General features: G+C 44.2%; 1 protein-coding gene across 1 annotated transcript; it reads right to left on the bottom strand.

Annotated features, from left to right (window-relative positions):
* Positions 1-842: 842 nt before the first annotated feature.
* Positions 843-24,842, bottom strand: PGLYRP4 (peptidoglycan recognition protein 4). The gene is given in 11 exon segments (XM_066366113.1): positions 843-910; positions 913-945; positions 948-1,019; positions 2,571-2,690; positions 7,085-7,282; positions 8,569-8,721; positions 9,932-10,050; positions 22,848-23,047; positions 23,732-23,733; positions 23,771-23,878; positions 24,746-24,842. Coding segments are annotated over 11 exon segments (1,122 nt in total). The 5' UTR covers positions 24,795-24,842.

Below are 24,842 nucleotides of genomic sequence, written 5' to 3'. Positions count from 1 at the left end.
CTTCATCTCTGCCACATGGTTGCTTTTTACATGAGTTCCTTGAATAAACACTCAGGTGGTTAGGGAAATTGATTGAAATCATCTTATTTACCTGATAAATATGACTCTACTCAGCAACAAATAGCTTTGATGAGCATTCAAATGGGACACCAATGGTTGATCTCACTCTTCCCAATCCTTGGTCATGGGACAAAATCATTATTTACTGTTCATCGTAGACATCTCATAATCTAGGCAAAGCAAGAAACACATATAGTGCTTGAGGTTGTGCTCACTTAGAGGGGGAGTATTTGGACAGGAGGAAGTGGGGGTAGTCTTTGGAGGAACCGTGTGAGTACATCACTGAAGGTGGGGGGGCAGTAGACACGTGACAGGAGAAGTAATACAGCTCTGCTCCTGATCTCATCTGCTTCATACCCATTTCTTTCCTTTTATTGAGCCGATCTGTTTTTCCCTTTCTCATCTCTTTTTTTTTCAAACCAAGAGCCAGGAAAAAAACAAACAAACAAAAAAGAACATTTCTGTTTCCAATAACAGGTTGAAAAGCCTAGGCAGAGGGGGCTGCAAAGCCCTGTGACTCTGGGACCCCACTCAGCTCAATACCCAAGAAAGCTAAGGTGGGCACCCAGGGAGAGACAGGTGAGGAGAGGAGAAGGTTCAGCCCAGATTCAGAGGGTTTGGGGTCCACTGGAAGATGTTAGCAGACAAAGATCACACTAACTTGAGACAGGAGAGACACAATGGGGCTAGCAGGGAGGGGACATGAAGTGCTGATCAGGGTGGAGGGTGAGCACTCCTTGGGGGAAGTTGGTAGAGCAGTCTCAGAAGGAGCAGGGGCACCCTCACTGCTTGAAGTGAAGCCAGGTGCTGATGATGTTGTACAAAGCCTTCCCAGGAGACAGGGTTTTGAAACATCACTCTGTCCCACCAGTTGGTAGCTGGGAGCAGGTACCCCTTGTCCACTGCACACTGGATCAGGGTCTGCATTGTCTCCACTGATGCGGCATTAGGTGGGGTACCTGTGCAACACAAACAGCCCATCGGTTACAGAATTCTGGGCCACCCTGCCCAGAGCAGGACACACACCTGGATACCCCCTAACTGACACCCACCACCAAGCTAGTATACCCACTGTTGCCAGCCACCCATACAGACAGACAGGAAATTAAGTCAAGGCTTCAGATGCCTCAGCACCAAAGTTCTTCCTGAATCAAAACAGCAAGGCCAAGGGTAAAATATGCAGTGGTCCTGGGATGTACAAAGCCTTTATTCACTGCAAAAGTTTAGTCTCGCCTGACCAGGCAGTGGCGCAGTGGATAGAGCATCAGACTAGGATGCGGAGGACCCAGGTTCGAGACCCTGAGGTCACCAGCTTGAGTGCGGGCTCATCTGGTTTGATCAAAGCTCACCAGCTTGGACTCAAGGTCGCTGGCTCGAGCAACGGGTTACTCAGTCTGCTGCAGCTCCAAGGTCAAGGCACATATGAGAAAGCAATCAATGAACAACTAAGGTGTCGCAACGAAAAACTGATGATTGATGCTTCTCATCTCTCTTTGTTCCTGTCTATCTGTCTCTCTCTCTGACTCTGTGTCCCTATAAAAAAAATTTAGCCTCATAGTTCTCTACCAGGGGCAGGTCAGCTTCCCAGGGGATATTTAGAAATGTCTGCAAACATTTTTGGTTGTTACAACTAAACGAAGAATGTTATACACATGTGCTGGGTAGAGACCAGGAATGCTGCTGAATGTCCTGCAGTACCCAGGATAGCCCCACGACAAATAATTGTCTAATCTGTACATCAATAGTGCCAAGGTTGAAAAACCTTGCTTTGTCCGACCTGTGGTGGTGCAGTGGATAAAAGTGTTGACCTGAAATGCTGAGGTCACCAGTTCAAAACCCTGGGCTTGCCCAGTCAAGGCACATATGGGAGTTGGTGCTTCCTGCTCCTCCCTCCATTCTCTCTCCTTGTTTGTCTCTATCTCTCCTCTCTCTAACATGAATAAATAAAATCTAAAAGAAAAGAAAGAGAGAAACATTGCTTTAGGCACAGGTGTGCTTCCTGCACCATTCCCTTGCCCAGCTTTATCTGGTCAATCCTTGCCCCTACCAACACCCAATTCAATATCAGCCTGAACCATCCCCAGTGGCATGGCTTCCTCGCCCAGAGGTTCAGCAAAAGGCCCCTGAATCTAAACAAACTCTGGTCAAGAGCTCTGAACAATGACAATTCTCAGTGTGCACTCTGGATACAGAGACTGGTTTATCTGTGATGTAACTTAGAAAAAATACGCACAAAGATCTTTCCCCTTCACCTTACATGAGCCTTGGAGGCTTACATATTGGAGGAAAGACATCAGACTGAGTGTGAAAGAAGTGGACTTAGGGTGGGCATTCTGTGTGGGGGGCACTTCTGGTCACATTCAACTTAGTAAAACGTAAAATGTGAAGCTGAGTAAATCCAGAAAATGCAATCACGAAAGTCATGCCTGAGTCTGAAGCCATTGTCTTTCACATCCAACACACTCCTGTAACATCATACAATGACCACTACTGAACAAGTATCCACTTACCTGAGAAGGTGCCCATGAAGACAGTGCCCAAGGCAATGTCATTATAGCCAGGAGTGTGGGAGCCTTGGCCATTCCAGCCCACTTCTTCATAAATGGCATCATCTTGGCCCACGAGGAAGTGAGGGTACCAAGAGGAGAGATGGATGGAACTCAGCATGAAAAAGAAGCACTCTGGGATTGTTTTATTCATTCATTTATTCATTCATGCCTTTACTTATCAGACATTGATTAGCTATTAAATTCTAAGCACTGAGTTACAAAAAGACAAAGACCTTGCCAGTGGCTTGCTGGTCAACCAGCTCTCATGGGGAGGGGGAGGTCACAAAGTCCTGATTTATATCTTTTACTGATTTCTGTGGTATAAAACTGCCACGTCAGTTGATTCAGGATACCCAATGACTGAACAACTGGCTCACAAAATTCCTGAATCTCCAATAATCGGCTCTTGTGAATCAGTCTGGCTGCAGCACAACACTGCTGTCCTAAGTAGCTTTCAATCTATGAAGGAAAGAATGACAGCTTTCAATCCCTACAGCCTGGCCTTTCCCACACCTCTCCAATAACACTGTTTCCCCCAAGGTGACCTGTGACTTCCTTAGGACCAAGTACAAAGTATTTTTTTCCAACGATTTTCCTGATCTCTCTGTGCATTTGGCACTAAGGACCCCACCGTGACCCCTGCTTCTCAGGCACCTTCTGCCCTTAGCTTCCGCTGCATTGCACCCTCCTGGCCATCTTCTCCGGCCTTCCCCCTCAAACTCCTGTTTCTCATTTTGCTGTGCCCTTTCATGCATATGGGGGAGGGGGAAGTTCCTCAGGATGCTGCCCTCAGCTCTCTCCTCTTCTCATTCCTTACATTCTTTCAGGACTAACCCATCCACTTCCTTCCCTTCAGTGGCCATCCAGAAAGTCAGTATTCATACCTGGACCCACTTTCTTCCCCACCTGTTCCTCTTTCCGGGCTCCCCATCTTAGTGAAAGGTGTCATCCTCCCATTGGCTTATCCAGAGATATGGGCATCAGCCTACTGCTTCTTCCACTCATTAACCAGCTGGTCAGTCGCATCTCCCAACCATTCTCCTGGTTGACCCCTGAATCCTCAGCATAGACCACTATCCTCCATGACCTCTTTAATTCCTCCACTCTCTCCCTGACAACTGCCACTACCAGCCACATAGCCATCTTGTCTTGCTGGGATTGCTGTACAGTCCTCAGGTGGACCTTACCACCTCCACCTTTGCTCTTTGCACTCTGTTTCTGAAGTGCTTTTCTTTTTTTCTTTGAGAGAGAGAGAGAGTCAGACAGACAGACAGGAAGGGAAATAGATGAAAAGTATCAACTCGTAGTTGTGGCACCTTAGTTGTACATTGATTATTTCTTATATGTGCCTTGACTGGGGGGCTTCAGTGGAGCCAATGACCCCTTTCTCAAGCCAGTGAGCTTTGGCTCAAGCCAGAGACCATAAGATCATATTGATGATCCCACACTTAAGCTGGTGACCCCATGCTCAAACCAGTGTCCTTGGGGTTTCAAACCTAGGACCTCAAGGTCCCAGGTTGACACTCTATTCACTGCACCACCACAAGTCAGGTTACCCTGACTGAGATCCATCCAGCAAGCTCCTTACTAGGGGATGCTCTGCCCATCTGGAGTCATTACTCTGTTTCTCAACAACTGAGCTATTTTAGTGCCTGAGGCAAGGCCACAAAACCATCCTCAGAACCTGGGGCCAACTTTGTTCAAACCAATCAAGCCATGGCTGTTGGAGGGGAGGAGTGAGAGAGAGAGAGAAAGGGGAGGGAGAGGGGTGGAGAAGCAGATGGTTGTTTCTTCTGTGTGCCCTGACCAGGAATCAAACCTGAGACTTCTACCAGCCAGGCCCATGCTCTACCACTGAGCCAGTCAGCCAGCCAGGGCCATGAATGGTCTTTTTAATACAAATTTTACATCAAACCCTGCTTTTAGTCTTTTGGCAGAGTCCAAACTCCCCAGATTAAGTTAAAAGATCCTTCCTGATGGCCCTTGTTTGCTTCCCCAGCCTTATGTCTCACCACCCCCGCTTTGGCATCCATTTCTGTCATAATAAATTTCTCTTAGCTCCTCAGAGATACCATTCTTGGGCTGGCCTTCACACTTTTCCATAGAGTTTCTTTTCCCCTCTCTCCTCTGACTAGCTTCCTCTCATCCCTTAGGTCCTGGCTAACATGTTACTCCCTCAGGTGGTGTTTCTTGCAGAGAAAAATGGGGTTAGGGGATAAGTGGTGAGAGAAAGAGACTTGACTTTGGATAGTGAATATACAGTACGTTATGCAGATGATGTATTATAAAACTATACCTGAAACCTATATAATTTTATTAACCAATGTTATCCAAATAAATTCAATAACAATTTTTAAAAAACAACAAAGCAGCCTAAGCAAGAGTTAAGAATGCCTCTTGTTCATACACCATGTGTTTTCTCTCATAACCCCTACTGTACTCGATCAGGATTTATTTGTTTAATTGTCTTTCTCCTTCACTCAAGTATTAGTTGCATGTGGGCAAGAACCTTATCTGTGCTGCATCCCATGACACTTGCAGGACACAGCCCAGGGCCCACACAGAGTCAGCACCCAATCATGTGCTCAATGGATTAATTTATAGCAAGTAGATAGCTTACCCTTGACCACAGACCATCTCAAGGTGAGAAAACAGCACAGTCATGAAGTTGTGGTGCAAAGGACACAATAAAAGGTCAAAAACCAAGGGACGGGCAACTGCCCTCTGAAGCTTGAATGGGGAAAGAGCAGGGACCTCCTTCAGCTCCTATCATTTTCCAGTTTAGAATTTCCAAATGCATAGTCAATTTTCAGGTATCCATTTAAATTAAAGAGAGCAACGCTGTGAATAATACTGCATAGTAGTACGTAGCAAAGCACTGGGTAAGTCTTGATAGATGACGGATGCTGGAGGAAAGGCTTTCTCTTATCTTGAATGATTGTTATCTGTCGGGGACTGAAAAATCAATAGGGTTTTTAGAGTTTGGATTTCTGGGGAACAGAGGTGCTGGGAACTGGCTACTGCCCAACTTTCCACCTCACCTGTTCTGTGAAGGTGTAAAAAGATAAGCCCTTCCCTACACCTCCATGTATTTGCTCATCCTTCCCCCCATGTTCCCCAGAAGGAAAAACTAGCTTCTTTGTGTATGTTAAGTATTGGTGGGGTTTTTTGCACTTGGTGGAATTTTTGAGTTGCCTTGGAAACTGTAATCAGAAAAGTCATTGATTTGCTAATTTCCACTTTGCCCTATAATAAAGAAGGATGCGGTTTCTGGGGGTGGACATGTTTCTCTCTCTGCTAGGGCAGAATTTCTGCTAGCAGTGATTGCAAAAGCCTCCCAAACCCATCTTTTATATTCTTTAATTCTTTAAGTCTATTTTCTTTCATTTGTACCATTCCGCTCGGGACCTGAATATACTCGTGGCAGTTACTAAAATGGGGAGGGAGAGAGGTGAGGCAGTCAAGCCAGGAGCATAAAGCAAGCGATGGTAACTCCACCTAAGGCCGGACACTACCTACAGCTGTGCTTCCTGCACAGAGGCGCTGGGTTAGGGGGGTAGCAGGGACTAAAATCCAGCTCCACTAGCTAAGCCCTGAATGCCTTAGGGAAGATCTCTTTTGCCTAAAGTATAAATATACTACTAGTAGTAGCAAAGCCAAAAACAAAATTGTGTGTGATTGTTTTTGTTGGGATGTTAGATGGCTCCTTCCACTTTCCCCAAAGGCTGTTGAGCTCTCCTGTCCTCACCTTTCACCCCGGAGCAACATTTCATGTCTCTTCCTTTCCAGCCCATTCTGTCCCTCCTGTCTTAGGTTAGTAAGATTCTCTCCTGCTAGCATCTTCCAGAAATCTTATCTGCAAACTCTAAGAGCACCCTTTAAGAAGCTTCTACTTTCCCACAGGTTAGAGTGTTCTTTATTAAAGAATTGCAGGCCTTGGCATCAGAGAAACCAAAAGATATTATCTAGACTCTTCCCTGCCTTCAATAGGAAAGGTATGGTCCCTGAGGAGGCTGACAGTGTCCAGGTGCAGAGGAATAGCATGAGTCTAAGACTAGGGAGACAAGTTCAGGTTGCAGCCAAACTGAGGGCAGATCCTGAGCCACTGAGTGGTGGGAGGTGATTATGATGAAAAAAAAAACCAAACTTAAATTATTCTTTTTACATATTTCACACTCTTGCATGCATAGGACTTCCTCTAATATCTTTTCAGCAGAGGCTTGGTCTCCATCATGTTGATATGTGTGACCTTGAGAAAGGACACACATTTTGAGAACATGATCAGGGGAATGATTACCCTCTTAGCTGTATGCTAACTAAGGCCCACCCAGAGTTGTATGAGAAATCTGTGGTTATACAAGGGGCATGTCTCGTGTGATGGGCACTCAGTAAACATTAATTCTTTTTTCTTCCTTTCAAAAGTTTTGTGTCTGCCCGAAGAGATAGAAGCTTATGTGTCCTCAGATCCACTTACTTATACCCAATGTCACATGAGTCAAATCTGTCCATGTGGAGGGACTGCATAGTTTGGACCAGTGGGTGGCACTCCTCAGAGGTGTTGCAGGTTCTCTTCGTGGTGTGGATGATGATGATGTAGTTAGCTGGGAGAGTCATCCTGAGGCAGTGGGTCTCCCTCGCCTCCCAAGCAGACCGAGATACAATGTCAGGGAAAGCTATGGTGGGGTAAAAAACAGAGATGTGAAGATTCATTGTGCCCACCCATGTCAACCACGTCACTAGTGAAGGCCGACAAAATCCTCAGGGTGCCCCAACATCCGCCACCCTCTGGGCATCCTGGCCTGATCCTGACTGTGGAGCTTGGGAAAGCCCAGCAGCTTTCAGAGTGGCCCACCTAAAAACGAGTGTGTCTGCACAGAGGGGTTGGACTCAAGAGGCAAGCACCAAAGAGCCATAGGTTCTGACCCAAAAGTCAGAACCTAAAGGACTGTGGGACTGTTGATTCTGAGGGGACATAGATGCTTTTCATTCCAAGGGCAAAGTGTAGTGATTGGTGTGTGTGTGTGTGTGTGTGTGTGTGTGTGTGTCTGTGACAGAGAGAGTGTACATGTGTAACAGGGCCCTTTTGGAGAAATCAGCTGAATTTTCATTTGAAAGCATGTCTTTGAGCATCACTTGTAACCCCCAAACTTTCCACTAATGTAGGCAATTATTAATATTGATAGGTGGCATAAACCCAAAAACAAAGATCAAATTTACTCAGAGTTTTAATGTAATAGAGTTGATGTCTTTAAAACTTCGGTAAGTCAAAGAAGAGGCTGAAGGTACTTATTAACTCTAGAGACCAAACCCTCTGTGGCTGACTGGTTTTGATGTTGCTGTTTATTAAACCCAGAATCGATCTTTTATCTCCCTTTTATTACCTGAAAGATGTTAAACTCTCCTCTAATGTCAGTATAAGTGGAGATGAGCATTTCAGTCTGTTGGTGCTATTCTAGTTTTCATATTCAAAAGGACATGCATTTGTGCTTGTGTGTTTGTGTTCAATGTCTACTCTCCTTGTTTCTCTTTCTACCCACAACACTTTTCAACAAATAACATGGCAAATGTTTTCTTGTTTATCTGCTAACCAGCTTTCTCTTTCCTCTATGTAGAAACTTCATGAAACTAAAACTGATTTTGTGTGTTTTGTTCCTTGCGTTCCCTCAGTGACTAGCAAGTGCTCAGTAAAGAATGGCTGAATGATTGAAGAAGTGAATGCACATATATCATAGCAGGCATAATGCTAAGGCTTTCACATTCTAGGAGTATGAGAGATAACGAGGTGACATGAAGGTCCTTCTCAAGATTTTCTTGCCCTAAAATTTTAGACAGTAGTGTGACCAGTTGCCTGATAGTAGGAACCCAATAAAAGCCTGACTGAAAAGCTCATTCCCAGTACCAATTTGAAATTAGTGGGGGGTGAGTCTCAAGGGAGGCCCACTGAGGCTGAAGGTCCTACCTTTCTTGGGGTTTGCCTTCTGCAGAGGAGCCAGGCAGTTCTCACCTTTCACAAGAAACGGCTGAACGTACAAAGGTGACAGGTGGCCCTTCTGGACAGCATAGGATATCAGGCACTCCATGGCTGACAAGGCAGCAGGCCTGGGACTGTGGCCTGCAAGAGAGTGACCTGTGGGACACCTCAGCCTGGTTTGAGTTGGGGGATTTGTGGGGAGAGGACGAGATGCCCTGCCGGCTGCTGTAAAGCTGCTGGAGAAGAAGAAAGGGAAACAGGCTCATCCTCAGGTCAAAAGTCTGAGAGTCAAGGGTCCACCTGAACAGAGCTCTCAGTGGCCCAGGATGAAGACCTTTCCCAATGGCCACCAGGTCTTCACTCATCCTCTCTCTGTCCTTGGAAGAGTTGAAAGCAGCACCATGCTCAGGAGTGACCAGCTGGCTGGGTCAAGGTATTTCATGAGAAGAGGCCCTTCTGGCCATGTGCCAACCTCTTTACTTGTATTAACTGCTTTATACCTCACCACAAACCTCAGAGGTAGCTGCTATTATGAACCCCATTATTCACAAAGGAAAACTTGAGGCTCCAAGAAGTAATGGGCTCAAGATCCCACAGCTAACAAGGTGATACTCGGGTAACAACAAATGGTCATGTAAACACACCAACTGAATGCACAGAACCTCTGGAGTGCTGGTAACCACTCTGGGGCTGAAAAAGAACGGTGAGGGCTTGTGTTCTGATTCCTCACCTTGCCATTGAGTCGCCTTAGGTCATTTACCTCTGTGAAACTCAGGCTGCATGCTGTATCACAGTGACCATGAAATTTATCTGGACTATCACTGAGGGTGTTGGGAAGGGACAGTGAGAAACTAGAAGTGCAAGAACTTTGTTAAGTCAAGGGTACACAAATCCCATGGAATGGTACTGAAGTTTGCACACTAGGGTGTGGGACTGGCAGATAACAATAAGACTAGGAAAAAGTAGATGAGATTCAGGGATCAGAAACCTCAAAGTGGTTTCTAAAAATTTTATGGAAAATTTTGAAGTAAGAGAGCTGGAAAGAGGAGGCATCCAGGAGGGACCGCGAAAGCATGGCCTGGCATTACAGAAAGGTCAGGGCCAGAGTAGAAGTGAGAGTTGAGGCAGGAGCAGGAGGAAAACAAGGCTGCAGAGAGAAGGCTGGATAGTGCCTCTGCTATAAGAAGGCCAGAGGAAGAGGAGCCTGCTGCAGAAAAGAGTCAGGTCAGGAGGAGGATAATTCTAGGAGAGAGTGGAACATTGAGGAAGTATGAGAAGGAGAAGAAAACAACTGAATGTTGAGAAAGGAGTAGATGATTCTTTGGAGAAGGGCAGCTGGGATAACTATTACCTTCCTTGGTGCCAAAGAAGGCAAACCCCAGGGAGACATTGTTGTAGCCCTGGGTGTGCACGCCTTGCATGCTCCAGCTGACGCTTTCATACACCCTGCCATTGTCCCCAACCAGGAAGCTGTGAAGCATGGACACATGGGCTCAATGGTTGGCACTGCGACACACCCCTGCAGGAGGACCCCTTCCTTAGCCTCCAAAGGAGAAGGGCTCAAGCCATGGCCACTAAAGAAAATTTGCATGGACTCATCCCAGACAATGGCTAGGCTGAATTATTTATACTCAACCTTAGAATTCAGAAGGACCCACTCCACACTCCCCATCTGTGTCCTTTATTCAGGTGCCTGAGTTGTATGATACTCAGAAAGAGAAAAGGTCTGGAACTAACACAGGCCCAACCACACAACATAACAATTCTTCTCAGCCCCCACATTTCCTTAAACATTTCCTTTTCTCCTTCCTCTAAAATGTATGCCTTCTGTATAATCTCCACACAAGTTGCCCATGTGGTTTCTCCCTGCCATGGCACTGTCTTACAAAGACTTCCCAGGAAGTATATCCTCAAACAAGAATGTGAATCCAGACAGTTTACTTGGGAAGAGATTCCAGAAGCCAGGGAGCAAAGAGAATGAGATAGAAAGAAAATACCTAACAAAGTGTGGGAGTTGGGCTGAATTGACAGTGGCCACCTGAGGCTCAATCCCTCCACCTCCAGCATACGGCCTTACAAGGAACAATGTACATGCACTGCCACGAACCAGTGCGACTAGTAATTCCAGGTCCTGAGGGAGAACAGTGTGGAATTAAGAAAATAGACTCACCAAAAAAAGAGGATGGGATCAGGAGGCCTCTTCAATGCTGATGGCAATATCAGAGAGAGAGAGCCCCTGGTCTTTGCTTTACAGCTAGTGCTTGACTTACGACCACGATTGGTTCCAACAGACCAGTCGTAACACAATTTGGTCGTAAGTTGAGTAGGCTATATGTACAGTACTGTGAAATGATGTTATAAAAATCTTTAAGTCATATTTTATCATAATTTTCTTTCATTATTGTTATATATCATAATTTTCTTTGTTCATTTTATGCCATTTTTATCATCTCTACACCATTTGTTTCTTATTTTTACATTCATCAGATTTAAGTAAAACACTGCATTACCAGTACAACTGGTTTAATATTTGCAAAGACAATTTCCTCTTGGTAGACATCTTGGGAGGGGTTTGATGAAAAACATCTAAGACACAAAACACAAATTGCTGTACCGAGTCTGGGATAACAGTTGAAATGGTGCAGGCGAAGATGGTTGTGCTGCTGGAAGTTGGTCCACACTGCCGTATGCCCAGCTGGGCAACGCTTGTGCTACCAGATGCGGAGCAGTTGTGGCTAGCGATTGTGGTCGTAAAGTCGAATGGTCGTAAGTTGCATAGGTTGTAAGTCAATCAATATTTGTATTATATAGCATAGAAAATTAAAGCCTTTAAGCCAGGGGTCGGGAAACTTTTTGGCTGAGAGAGCCATGAATGCCACATATTTTAAAATGTAATTCTGTGAGAGCCATACAACGACCATGTACGTTACGCATTATCCAATAAAAATTTGGTGTTGTGCCGGAGGACAGCTGTGATTGGCTCCAGCCACCCACAACCATGAACATGAGCGGTAGGAAATGAATGGATTGTAATACATGAGAATGTTTTATATCTTTAACGTTATTATTTTTTTATTAAAGATTTGTCTGCAAGCCAGTTACAGCCATCAAAATATCCACATCTGGCTCACAAGGTTTCCGACCCCTGCTTTAAGCCAATATACAAATAGGGAAGTCTCTGATACAAAGCCACTCATCTGAGGCATAAATTGGATTCCTCATAAGAGTGCACCACCCTACATCATGCAACAGTAAAGAGTGTAGGAAAAAGCTTAGTGTTGAAGATCTTAGTATTAAGAGATCTTAGTATTAACAGATCTTAGTGTTAAGAGATCTTAATATTAAAAGAGTGGGAAAGGCTTAGTCTTAAACTAAGCCTTAGGCTATAATGACCTTGCCAGTTTACAGTCTGTTTCCCTTTATAATATTTTTTAAATTTAGTTCAAGTGCTGAGATTTGCACTTGTCTGATTTCCCAGATTCTAATACAGAGGCAGATACAAAAAAATACAGAATAAACAGAAAATTAGCATAGCCAATGTTAACAGATACCGAAACAAGTGTCTTAATACATTACAGGAATTAAAGCCTTTAAGCAAATTCTTAGCCAATATAACAGGATCTATAATAGAGTATTTGCTGTTTTGAATGTCCTTAACATGTTCACTAAGTTCATGCTGACACATTACCATTCCACATTTCCTGTAAATGTAACCCAACCCCAGTACAGTCTATTAAGAGCTGTCACAAGGAGCAGGAATCCAGGAAACACATCTAGGAAAAGTTCAGATGTCCAACAACATATCCAGGAAAAGTCCACATGGCACTGGAATTGTTGTCACATTTCTACACTTTGCAGCTAGAGTTCAAGTCCCAAATGACCACTGCTTCTAGCTGGTAATGATTCAGGTAGACTGTAGAAGCCATCTGCAGCACATATGAAGACAGAGCTTCCATTTTTTTTAAACTGGAGAGATAAATCCAGGGGCCTTTCCCTGGAACTTTACAGCCATGGGGTAGTGAGGAGAACCTTGGGATACACTATGCAGGGTGGCAAAGGTAAATTTGTAACAGAAGTTGGCAAAAAAGAGAAAGCGAGCTCTAAATTAGGAGTAGGTCCCAGCCTAAAATAGGCATGGGGCATTGAGGCAGGAGGAACAAAGGAGAAACTATATATTTAACGAAGCAGCAGAAAATAAGACTATCAACACCCACAACAGAGATCTTCGAGGGATGAATAAAAATTCAAATATTCAGGCAAGGCATAGTAAATGGCCCTCATGTCCATAAGAAGTGAAATCAGTTTACCTACTACTTGGAAGAAATACCCTAGGCTCGTCCACAGTGACGTGAGATGGGGTCTACGGCCCTGGGCACCTTTAACCTTCAGTGGCAAGTGTCAGCAGGCTGGGCAAGGTTAGGTCACAGATGGTTGGAGCAGGGCTGGAGGAGGCTGAACCCTCCCTTAGAGGAGCAAGGGGGCAGCTTACCTTCCAGTGTCCCTTTTTCCCACAGCAAAGGCATGTCCCTGGTGGGAGGCTGAGAAGCCAGGTAGGCTTTAGCTCAATGACCTTTCTTTCCACTCTTGAAGCAGAGCCCTGATGGAGGCTTATGAGGCCCCTTTGTGGCATTGGAGCCTTTAAGGGCGTATGCCAAGAGCTGGTATTTTGCCTGATCTTTTTGAGCTCTGTCTGCCTTTTCTGTTTCTCTTGGTCATTATAAATCAAGGTTCCCCAAACTACAGCCCATGGGCTGCATGCGGCCTTCTGAGACCATTTATCTGGCCCCTGACGCACTTCTGGAAGGGGCACCTCTTTAATTGGTGGTCAGTGTGCAAAGTGCGGCATCACTCATGTACAGTACTACTTCTGGTGAAGTGGGACGCACGCGTCATGGCTCCGGAAGCATGTCATATTACTTGTTATGGCTAGCAGTGACAAATATGGAACTGGAAATTGACCATCTCATTAGCCAAAAGCAGGCCCATAGTTCCCATTGAAATACTGGTCAGTTTGTTGATTTAAATTTACTATTCTTTATTTTAAATATTGTATTTGTTCCCGTTTTGCTTTTTTACTTTAAAATAAGATATGTGTGGTGTGCATAGGGATTTGTTCATAGTTTTTTTTATAGTCCAGCCCTCCAATGGTCTGAGGGACAGTGAACTGGCCCCCTGTGTAAAAAGTTTGGGGACCCCTATTATAGACCTTAAAAGCCATGCTCAGAAGATCTTGCTGAGGGGTTTGAGGGTCCTCATCTGCCTATATAAACTTTTTCTGTATATCTGGAGCTAATTGGAAAAAGACAAAATAGCACTATTAGCTGGATCAAATAAAAGAGGGTAGAAGTTTGCAAGAGAAAGAGGTTTGGCATCTCTTGAAGATTCCAGAGTCTCTCAGCTGATGAATAATCCTGTACATCAGCATTCAAAAGAAATTTTTTAAAATAAAGAGCGTGATAAAGATTTGCAGGCATTCCAGGATATAAGTCCCCCTTTTATATTTTTTAAAATTGATCTTTAAATATTTGCTGGATACATTTTAATAATACCTTGACTTAAAATATTGTAAGAAATACCCATAATTCAAAAGGTTTGACAAAATATAGTAAATGCTTTTCCTACATATGTAGGAGTATTGTCAGTTTTAATCAGTTTAGAAAGTCCTAAAATGGAAAATACCTACAAACAATGAGATAAAACATGCTTAGCAGCCTCTCTTGTTCTGGCAGATGCTACTATAAATCCAGAATAAATATCCACTGTAATGTGGACAAAGGACGGTTTGCCAAATGAAGGTATATGAGTAACAGCCATTTGCCAAAGTTGTCCAGGTAGGAGTTCTCAAGGGTTAACTCTTAACAAGGGAACAGATTTTAGTATAGAACACTTTGGACAGGTGTTGGGCAGATAAAATATATTATGCTCACTTTGTTAAAGATGGCGCTGCCCACGTGGAAGCTGTCGCTCAGGTGCTATAAATGTGTGTTGGGGGCAGGCTGTGGAAAGGAAGGATGCTTGTAGCCTGGAGCTTGGTTTTAGGACTAAGCCTTTCCTACCCTTTTTGATGTGGGGTGGTACAATCCCATCATGCCCCAGATAAGTGACTTTGTATTAGAGACTTCCCTATTTTGTATATTGGATTAAAGGTTTTGATTTCTACACTATAAAATGGGGGCAGAATGAGAGCTTGCTCTCTTTGTTCCTGAGATTAATATTAGAGGAGAGAGCAGAAAGGAGAGCAGAGAAAGGCCATGTGGAGGAGGCCAGAAGAAGCAGCCAAGATGGTGGAGTGATGAGTGAGAGGCCAGTTTGTGCAGAGTTTGTGCAGGGAGAAGGAAGGAAATGGGGAATAGAGGTGAATAAGTCTGGTGAGCTAGAAACCTTTGATTCTAGGAAACTCGGATAAGTCAGTAGCTTTGTGAGCACTGAATGTGAGTTTTGGAGCCCAGTGTGTGTTTTTACTTGCCTGCTGGGTGCAAGCTAGAATTAAAGATGATGGCCCACCAGCTTTTGGCTCCATTGTTTCTTTACGGACTGTCCGAATCCAATACAAACCTGCATGGGCCAGGCTGCTGTGATGGTAGCCCTGGATACTAGCCATACAACAGGATTTAACAATCTGTAGCAAGGACATTCCCTTGTGCTAAAGCTCCAGGGAGCATGGAGTGAGCTCAAATATGTCCTATAAAACATAAATGCTTTATGTTGACATACAAGTCTTTGCAGAAGGAGAAATTGCTGAAATAGTTCCTCATCAGCAGTTGTCCTTAAGACAGCAGTCTCTATAGTGGAAACAACCATAAGTAAATATCTGCTGTCTGTGTATACAGATTAAAGGAGGAACATGGCAAATGCTGAAAAGCCATGATAATGTTATGTAATTCTACCCTTTGGGCTGATTTTAAGGTGACTGTTTCAGTGTAAACTTGTCCATCAATTATTAAACCTGCTATTTCTGAGCTGGTAAAGATTGTAGGTGCTTCAGGAATGGGCTCATTAACAATTGTCTTAGGAAAGACAAATGTAGTAACTAATGAAAATTGAACTATTTTACCAGCTGGGTAGTAAGAATCAGTTTGACCTATAAAATTTGCAAGAGCAATTTGCCATTTTGTGGAAGTTTCCCAGAGCCATTGTTGTTGATCTTTTGAAAAAAGAACAACAATAAGTTGAGGTTCAAAATCTATAAGCTGTAGGCCCTGGCCGGTTGGCTCAGCGGTAGAGCATCGGCCTGGCGTGTGGGGGACCTGGGTTCGATTCCCGGCCAGGGCACATAGGAGAAGAACCCATTTGCTTCTCCACCCCCCCTCCTTCCTCTCTGTCTCTCTCTTCCCCTCCCGCAGCCAGGGCTCCATTGGAGCAAAGATGGCCCGGGCACTGGGGATGGCTCCTTGGCCTCTGCCCCAGGTGCTAGAGTGGCTTTGGTCGTGGCAGAGCGACGCCCCAGAGGGGCAGAGCATCGCCCCCTGGTGAGCAGAGCTTCGCCCCTGGTGGGCGTTCCGGGTGGATCCCGGTCGGTCACATGCAGGAGTCTGTCTGACTGTCTCTCCCTGTTTCCAGCTTCAGAAAAATACAAAAAAAAAAAAACTATAAGCTGTAAAAGTTGCCTACACCCCTTGATAATCAAGGACAAGACAAGATCAAAATATAGAGTATATAAGACTTTCTTAGGAGTAACAGCTAAGTGAATCCATTCAATAGGACCTGAAGCTTGCCACAATGGTCCCATTGGAGTGTAGCTCAAGGGACAAATTCGTAAGGCACTGGGTTTTTCAGGATTTATGCATTTTACTTGTGCTTGTGTTGTGGTAAGTTACCAAAGAATTGCAAAACTTAATATTAATATTAATTTTTGGAGGAAAAGTCAGGCTTCTTGCCCCATCCTTTCTTTGGAGAATGGAGGGAGAAGAATTCAGAAGCTTTCTGGCTTTTAAGGATGACTGGGTCATTTAGTTTAACTATAGAATAAAGGTTATCTGAAGAACTTCCTTTCCCTTTCAATAAGAGACAATATTTACATACCCCTACACATTTTAACTCTTCTTCCCTTCCTGGAATCCTGAGAGTAACATATACCTCTAGGCAAAGGGAGGGGAGATAGATACTAAAAGATTTGTGAATGTCTTTGATATGTAAAATGACATCACTATTGTGTTACCTTGAAAGTTTTAATGTATTTTATAGATCCTCTAGACCAGGGGTCTCAAACTCACCCGCCGACCACATGCGGCCTGCCAAACAATTTTGTACGGCCCGCAGACTAATCCACGAAGTTCAAAATATTTTGGATAAAATTAAGTAAGCCTAGGGGCCTACTTGTATTTTTCATTTCTCTAGCATCCTAGCTAGATATTAGCTTAGTTAACAGCAGTTGTGATGCGAACTACAGTTTCTGGTCGTTTTGTGACACTGAGTAAACTGCATGTACGATTGTTGTACTGATTTTTTTGTTTGTTTTCAACTGCAGTGAGAAAAGTGTTACGTAACAGTTGCCTTTTGTAGACCTAGTGCGGCCCGCAGAACGGCTGTGGTCTTGCTCTGTGGCCCACATGCTGAGTTGAGTTTGAGACCCCTGCACTAGACAAATGTTATAAGCTTGTTAATGATTGTGTTGTGCTCCCTCTCCTTTTCCCCCAATCTGTGTGTGGTCAAGGGTATATAACCAGCCTCAGAGCTATATTCAACACTGAACAATTTGGGTCAGCTATATTTCGTGTACATCATATGCAGCTGGCTTAATCAATAAATCTCCTCTTAAAAATTCTTCTGCATCCTTCCTTGGTGTCTCTATGTAAACCCATGGAACGCTACCTTACAATACTGTAAGGCTTATTTCTACAAGCTATAAAACTTGCTGTCCTGCAGCTGTAAGTTGCTCAGGGGAAGCTGGTTCAGCCGAACCATTAAGAATATCAAAAATGATCCGCTGTCATCATTTCTTATGGCTGAGTAGTATTCCATAGTATATATGTACCAAAGCTTTTTAATCCACTCATCCTCTGATGGACACTTGGGCTGTTTCCAGATCTTTGCTATTGTGAACAATGCTGCCACAAACATGGGGGTGCATTTCTCCTTTTGGAGCCATTCTATGGTGTCCTTGGGGTATATTCCTAAAAGTGGGATAGCTGGGTCAAAAGGCAGTTCGATTTTCAGTTTTTGAGGAATCTCCATACTGTTTTCCACAGAGGCTGCACCAGTCTGCATTCCCACCAGCAGTGCAGGAGGGTTCCCTTTTCTCCACATCCTTGCCAGCACTTATTCTGTGTTGTTTTGTTGATGAGTGCCATTCTGGCTGGTGTGAGGTGATATCTCATTGTGGTTTTAATTTGCATTTCTCTAATGATTAGTGATGTTGAGCATTTTTTCATATGCCTACTGGCCATCTGTATGTCCTCTTTGGAGAAGTGTATGATGACATCAGATCATTTACAATAACATGGATGGACCTTGATAACATTATACAGAGTGAAATAAGTAAATCAGAAAAAAACTAAGAACTATACAAATCCATACATAGAAGGGACATAAAAATGAGACTCAGAGACATGAACAAGAAGAATGTGATGGCAACAGGGGTGGGGGGGAGGGGGTATCGGCGAAGAAGGAGGGAGGGGTTGGGGGAGGGGAGGGGCACAAGAAAACCAGATAGAAGGTGACAGAAGACAATTTAACTTTGGGGGAGGGGTACACAGCACAATCAAATGTCAAAATAATCTAGAGATGTTTTCTTTCAACATATGTACCCTGATTTATCAATGTCACTGCATTAAATTTAATAAAAAAAAATTAAAAAAAAAAAGAATATCAAAAATGGTTTCAATTTCCCGGTAATTAATTTCAAGGAAGGTCTAAGCCAATTAATGTCTCCTAACAATTTCTGAACATCATTTAAAGTTTTCAAATGATCCATCCTGATTTCTAATTTTTGTGGATGAATTTATTGTCCCTCAATAATTTGTCCTAAATAAGAGAAAGATAAAGTTTGCTGTACCTTTTCAGGAGCTATATAAAGTCCTAACTCTTTCAAAGAATATTCTAGTTGTTGTTAAATGGTCAGCACAGTGTCTTTATCTGGATGAGCAATAAGAATATCATCCATATAATGAATTATGTATGCCTTAGGGTGCTGCCTTGTACTGGAGAGATAGATTGAGCAACATTTTTGGCACAAGGTAGGACTGTTAGCCATACCTTGAGGCAAAACTCTCCACTGTTATCACTCCATTTGGAGCCTGGAAATTCAGTGAAGAAACACTGTATGCAAAATGCTTGCAATCATGAGGGCTTAAAGGAATAGTAAAAAAGCAATCGTTCAAATCAATAATAATAAGGTAAAAATCCCATGGATTGGCAGTAGGAGAGGAAAGTCCTGGCTGGAGAGGACCTATAATTTCCATAGTCTTATTTATTGCTCTCAAATCTTGTAATAGACTCCAGTTTCCTGATTTCTTTTTAATAACAAATATAGGCATATTCCATGGGCTATTAGAATGTTTAATGTGCCCAAGCTGTAACTGCCCTTGTAGCAATTGAGCAGCTGCCTTAAGTTTCTCCTGAGAAAGGGGCCATTGGTCTACCCATACAGGATTATCTGATTTCCAAGTAATTAGATCTTCACAATGCATTATTGGGGGAGCAGGAGCTGCCAAGGCCCTGATGCTAAATTTTGATACCCTAATCCATGCCTTCTGGTATTGGGTGTCACTTCTATGGGAGTGAGAATTCCCCATTGTTCTTTCCCTAGTCCCTTAGTGGGTAAAAATCCCTGATCAAGCCTTTGAACACTTACTAAACTATTAGGATTGACAAGCAACACTCCCATGTTTTTCAAAACATCTCTACCCCACAAATTAACTGGCAATCCAGGGAGCACATAAGGCTAAAAAGTCCAGTATGACCGTCTTTATATTCCCATTGCAAAATACTAGAGCTTTGCTGGGGGGATTTACTTTGTCTTATGCCTCACAGCTTAGACTGCTTTATAAGTGGGCTAGGAAGAATGCTAATGTTGTTCAGCAATAACAGATACATTAGCTCCTGTATCTAAGAGTCTTGTAAACTTATGCCCTTGTATTCTTAGCTCTATTTCAGGGTGTTTCTGACCTATCTTTTGGTTTTAATAGGCAAAATCAGAGGGGCCAAATCCCTAATTTCCTTGGGGCCCCTTTTGCAGGGTGTGGCCTGAGAAGCAGAATTAGCATCCTTATACTATTTTTCTAACAGCTTGAAGCAGCTTGAGACAAATTATTGAAATGAATTATTAGAGCCCTGCTTAATTTTGCTCAATTCCTTTGTTTTTCCTACCTGAATTTAGCCTTACAAATAAATAAGACAATTTACGCACAAAAACACAAGTATAACATATAACTTTGATTAATCCTAATACTTGAATTGCTATTTGGCTTCTAAGTCTGAACACACCTCACAATGCACTAACCAAATTAGTAAGTCATAAGGATCTACATTCTATTCTATTTAAATTTAAATGAGTGCTCCTTACAACCTCTAAAATCATTTTATTTTTTCAATATTAGAACCAGCATTTCCAATTTTTGCATGCAAGAACTTAATTCAGGCCTTAAAAACAGACACATTTTAGACAACATTAAACAAAGGCCAAACAGAAACAAGAATTAGACGAACCAGACAAACCAGAGAGAAACCTAGGATTTTAGAGCACAACTAGATTAGAAAGATGCCTACCTGATTTTAGTCAGGGCATTTTCTCACAGAGGGACTGAAGGATGGGACTAAACAAAATCTCACCAAGAAAATTTGCTCTCGGCAGCTGCATGAGAAATTTTGTAGTCAAATCCACCAGGTCTCCCCTGCCTAAATTTCCAGGCAAAGAAGAGGAAAGAAACAAAATAGTAGTTCAGAGGATTGTTGCTAACACATTAAAGAAAATCAGACAATAACGGGAAAAGCTATAGCTTTAATAGCTGAGTTTCCTAACCATTCCAAATCCCATAGTTGCTGTAACTATCAGCTTAGGAAGATCATGACAAGACTTCTCTTCTACCTCAATTTTAGCTGAGTGGCAGACCAAGTACCTGAAGAGAACTAGGAGCAGCCACACAGTCCCATGTTCCTTAGCCCCCAAGCCACAAAGTATAGGACCACCTACCATAGTCTCCTCACACCACTGCCTTTTCAGAACTTTACCTACTTGCTCCCCTGTAGCAGAACTAACCATTCCCTCCTTCAGGAACCAGGATCATACATCTTGAATATATTTTAAAAAGCATTCTAGCTGCATAACTTTTCTTACAAAAAGGTCCCTGTTGGTCAAATAAGTTTGTAAATATGATATATATGTTTGCTCGCTTATAGTTTGCATTGGGTGTGGGGAACAGGCTGTAAGCAGGCAGGATCCTTATAGCATAAGGCTTAGTTTTAAGACTAAGCTTTTCCCCACATGATGTTGCATGATGAGGGGTGGTGCACTCTCATGAGGAATCCCATTATGCCTCAGATAAGTGACTTTGTATCAGAGACTTTCTTGTTTGTATATTGAATTAAAGGTTTTGATTTCTACACTATAAAATGGGGCAGACCGGGAGCTTGCTCTCTCTCGATTCCTGAGATTAGCATTAAAGAGGAGAGCAGAGAAAGGCCACATGGAGGAGAGAAGTAGCCAAAATGGCTGAGTGCTGAAGGAGAAGCTAGTTTGTGCAGAGAGAAGGAGATGGGGAACAGAGGTGAATAAGGCTGGTGAGGAACAAACCTTTGATTCTAGGAAACTTGGATAAGTCAGTGGCTTTGAGAGCCCTGAATGGAAAGGGAAGTGTTTTCCCACTGCGTGTATGTCTTGCCCACCGGGTGCAAGCTAAGATTAAAGGTAATGGCCCACCAGTTCTTGGCTCCATTGTTTCATTATAGTCTGTCCGAATCAAATGCGAACCTGCACGGGCCAGGCGGCTGTGATGGTGGCCATGGCTACTGGCTTTACAGTCCCCTACTTTTGACCCTAATTGTCCCATAATTTATTACTCCCAACTATACTCTCCCCAAAATCTTTTTTTACTCACTGTGCACACTTGGGGAGTTTCATCACTTGCCTTTAGTTTAGTTTTCTTGTACCCAGGTCTCTGTTCAGGCACTACTTGCCATGGACCAGCATGGCTAGTAATTCCAGGTCCTGAGGGAGAACACTGTGGAATTAAGAAAATAGACTCACCGAGAAAAGAGGATGGGATTGGGAGGCCTCTGCAATGCTGAGGGCAAGGTCAGCAAGAGAGAGTCCCCGGTCTTTGCTTTATTATATAGCATAGTCAATTAAAGTCTTTAAGCCAATATACAGATAGGGAAGTCTCTGATACAAAGCCACTCATCTGAGGCATAAATTGGATTCCTCATAAAACTGCACTACTCTACATCATGCAACAGTCAAGGGTGTGTGGAAAAGCTTAGTGTTGAAAAGATCTTAGGATTAAAAGATCTTAGTACTAAAAGATCTTAGTATTAAGAGATCTTAGTGTTAAGAGGTCTTAGTATTAAAAGAATGGGAAAGGCTTCATCTTAAACTAAGCCTTAGGCTATAACATCCTTGCCAGGTTACAGCCTGTTTCCCACAATGCACCTTAGAATTGTCCCTTATTAGCATGGGGGCTAAGGAAGTTATCTACAACTCCTGCCCCTCAGGGAAGCATTACTCCCCTTCACCGTGCAGAAGAGAGAAATGCAGGGGGCACTTGAGGCAGAAAGCCTTCACCATGCACAGATCCTGCCCACAACTAGCAGAAATCAGAGGCCATGTGCCCTTGGCCACCAATAGGATCTACTAGAGTGAGCAATAGGATAAGAGATGGATGATTGCCTCACCAAGGTGGAAGCTCTGTACATGTGATGTACTGGGACATGTAGTGGGTGACTTTGAGGAAATCAAACCACTTCTCTACCTAGGTTCCCTGGCCACGTGGAAATGACAAAGCTTGTCCGACCAGCCTCACGCACTGTCAGGGGCAAATGCACTCCTTATGTGGACAACACTCATCACCTGCAATGTGCTGTGTGCACTAGGTTAAGAAGGGGCTGGAAAGTAAAGTTACTACTCAACCTTCCTTGCTTCCTTTTAGATGTCAGAGTCAAGGGCCTTGTAGAAAATTTCAAAAGATTTGGAATTTTATCAGGTTTTTAAAATATTGCGTTCATTATAAACCAAATATAACCTTAACTCAGAAAGTCAGAAAATCAGATGAGAAGGGGCGGGCAGAGGACCCTTAGGAGCAGCTTTGACCCCGTGCCTCTACCCAGTGGCTTACTTGTAGGCCACATCACACCAGCTATTGCTGTGCACATGGCAGGCTCGCAGCTCCCTCAGCCTCTGACTGCAGACAATCTGGTTGTGACACTCCAGTCCAGAAACATGGTGTGTAACAAAGAAACCCATTGGAATGGTCAGCTGGGTGTTGCAGCCAACAGCTCCCGCCCCCCACTCCTTACGAGACTGTGGTGGAGACATCTGTATGGGGAACCACAGGAAGGGAAAGTCACTCAACACACCTTGCACCATCATTGCCACATTAGCTCCCTGGGCCGTGCGTGCCATTCTGGGCTGTGTCTGCCCCATGCTGCTGGAGGAACCTAGGATACCTGCAGCAGCAGGAACACCCTCCTCTTCTCACCTCCACATCCCCACCTCATCTCCACTTACCCACAACACCGAGTCTGCACCTGCACAGAGAAGCCTGGATGCTTTGCTCCCCATCCCAGGCAGTGCACTCCCTGCTCTGCCCTGGCCCCCCAGCTAGAAGGGCATCCCCTCTCCCCACTCACCCTGGGGAAAGCCCTGAACTCCCCTCTCTTCCTCACCTCTGCACTAATGCCCTAGTGTGCACCATTGTCTCCCAGGGTTTTCTCTGACGCTGACTGAGACCTTTGTCCTGCCTGAGCATTCCCTGAGGGGTCTACCTTCCCTCCTCAGCTGGAGGCTCGCTCCAGGCAGGACCAGCAGGGCAGGGTGCCAGTCTCCACCCTCCAGTCAGAGCGCAGACTTGGCCTCTCTCCTCCCAGTTCCCGTCCCCTCCTACCACCAATCCACCCCCAAGGACCAAGGCAGTCTGTGCAGGTGGTTAGCCAGTGCCGTCTCTGTCTCCACCCCACTGCCCCCATCTCAGCCACAAGTGGCTCTGCTGGTCTCAGAGACATCTGGTCCTGTGAGGAGTCCCCGCCCCAGCCCCCTCACCATACAGACCCAGTCCACCTTTTACAGCGAGCTGTGAGATGTTGCCAAACAGATACTGGAGCCTCTCTGACACATGTTCAGTGTGTGTTTTATTCCAGGAGAAATCACCTGCTAAGGAACATTCTACTGAGTCTTGGTCCTCAGAGATCCCAGCACCAGCCACCTAAGCACTCAAGCTCAGGCCAAGAATGGCCACCCCCGCCACATGGTCCCTGCTTCCCCACATGCCCTGAGCCCTTCCAGGACCCCTCTAGGCTGAGCAGAGGACCACTTCCAATAGAAATACATGAACAGGTTTCTCGAACACCAACTCCACAGGTCAACCCCCAGGGAGCGAGTCATGTAACCCAGGGCAGGGAGTCGGAAATAAGACCATTTTCTCATGAGCTACATCTACACACGCAGTTGGGGTGGGGGTGACTGAGAATGTACCCAGGCACTTCAAAACCACGGTTTCTTCTCTTGAGTGAATTTTGCCTAATGGAAGCCATGGGGAGACTAAGTGAAGGAAGAATTAGAATAACCCGCACAAATCAAAGCAGTTCTTTCAAGACTGGTTTTGGAGGCATCTTTGATGTCCATGCTCCTGTGTGAGGAGCCAAGAGGGTGAGCATTTGTACCCTAAACTTTCTCTTGTTCGCAAGCATGAACCCCCGTGACAGGTTAGCCTCTGGTTAACATGACAGAATCACTGCTCCCAACTGCGAATCCTTCCTGTGAATTACTACCTTTCATCCTCACAACAAGTTTAAAAGACTAGAACTTTATCTCATTTTCAAGTGGTAAAATTAAGGTTTAAGTGCTGAATAACTCATTTAAAATCATTGCTGGAGGCAAGGCAAGGATTTGAATCCAGGTCTACAGACTCCAAGCTATTCTTTCTCCCTAGAGAGAGCCAACATTTACAAAATTCCTGCAATGAATTTTAAAGTGATCCTTCTTAGTTACTCTCTGATCCAATGAGGGAAAACTTACCCCAGGCCCCAAGATCCAGAGCAGAGAAGACAAGAAGCCATGGCCGCATCCTCACGTGGTCCTGGGACAGTGATGAGGAGAGAGTGAACCGTGGCCC

This window comes from Saccopteryx leptura, chromosome 2, assembly GCF_036850995.1.
Source record: "Saccopteryx leptura isolate mSacLep1 chromosome 2, mSacLep1_pri_phased_curated, whole genome shotgun sequence".
Lineage (NCBI taxonomy): Eukaryota > Metazoa > Chordata > Mammalia > Chiroptera > Emballonuridae > Saccopteryx > Saccopteryx leptura.
Note: the sequence above shows the minus strand (reverse complement) of the source record. Positions and strands in the feature narration are given on the sequence as shown.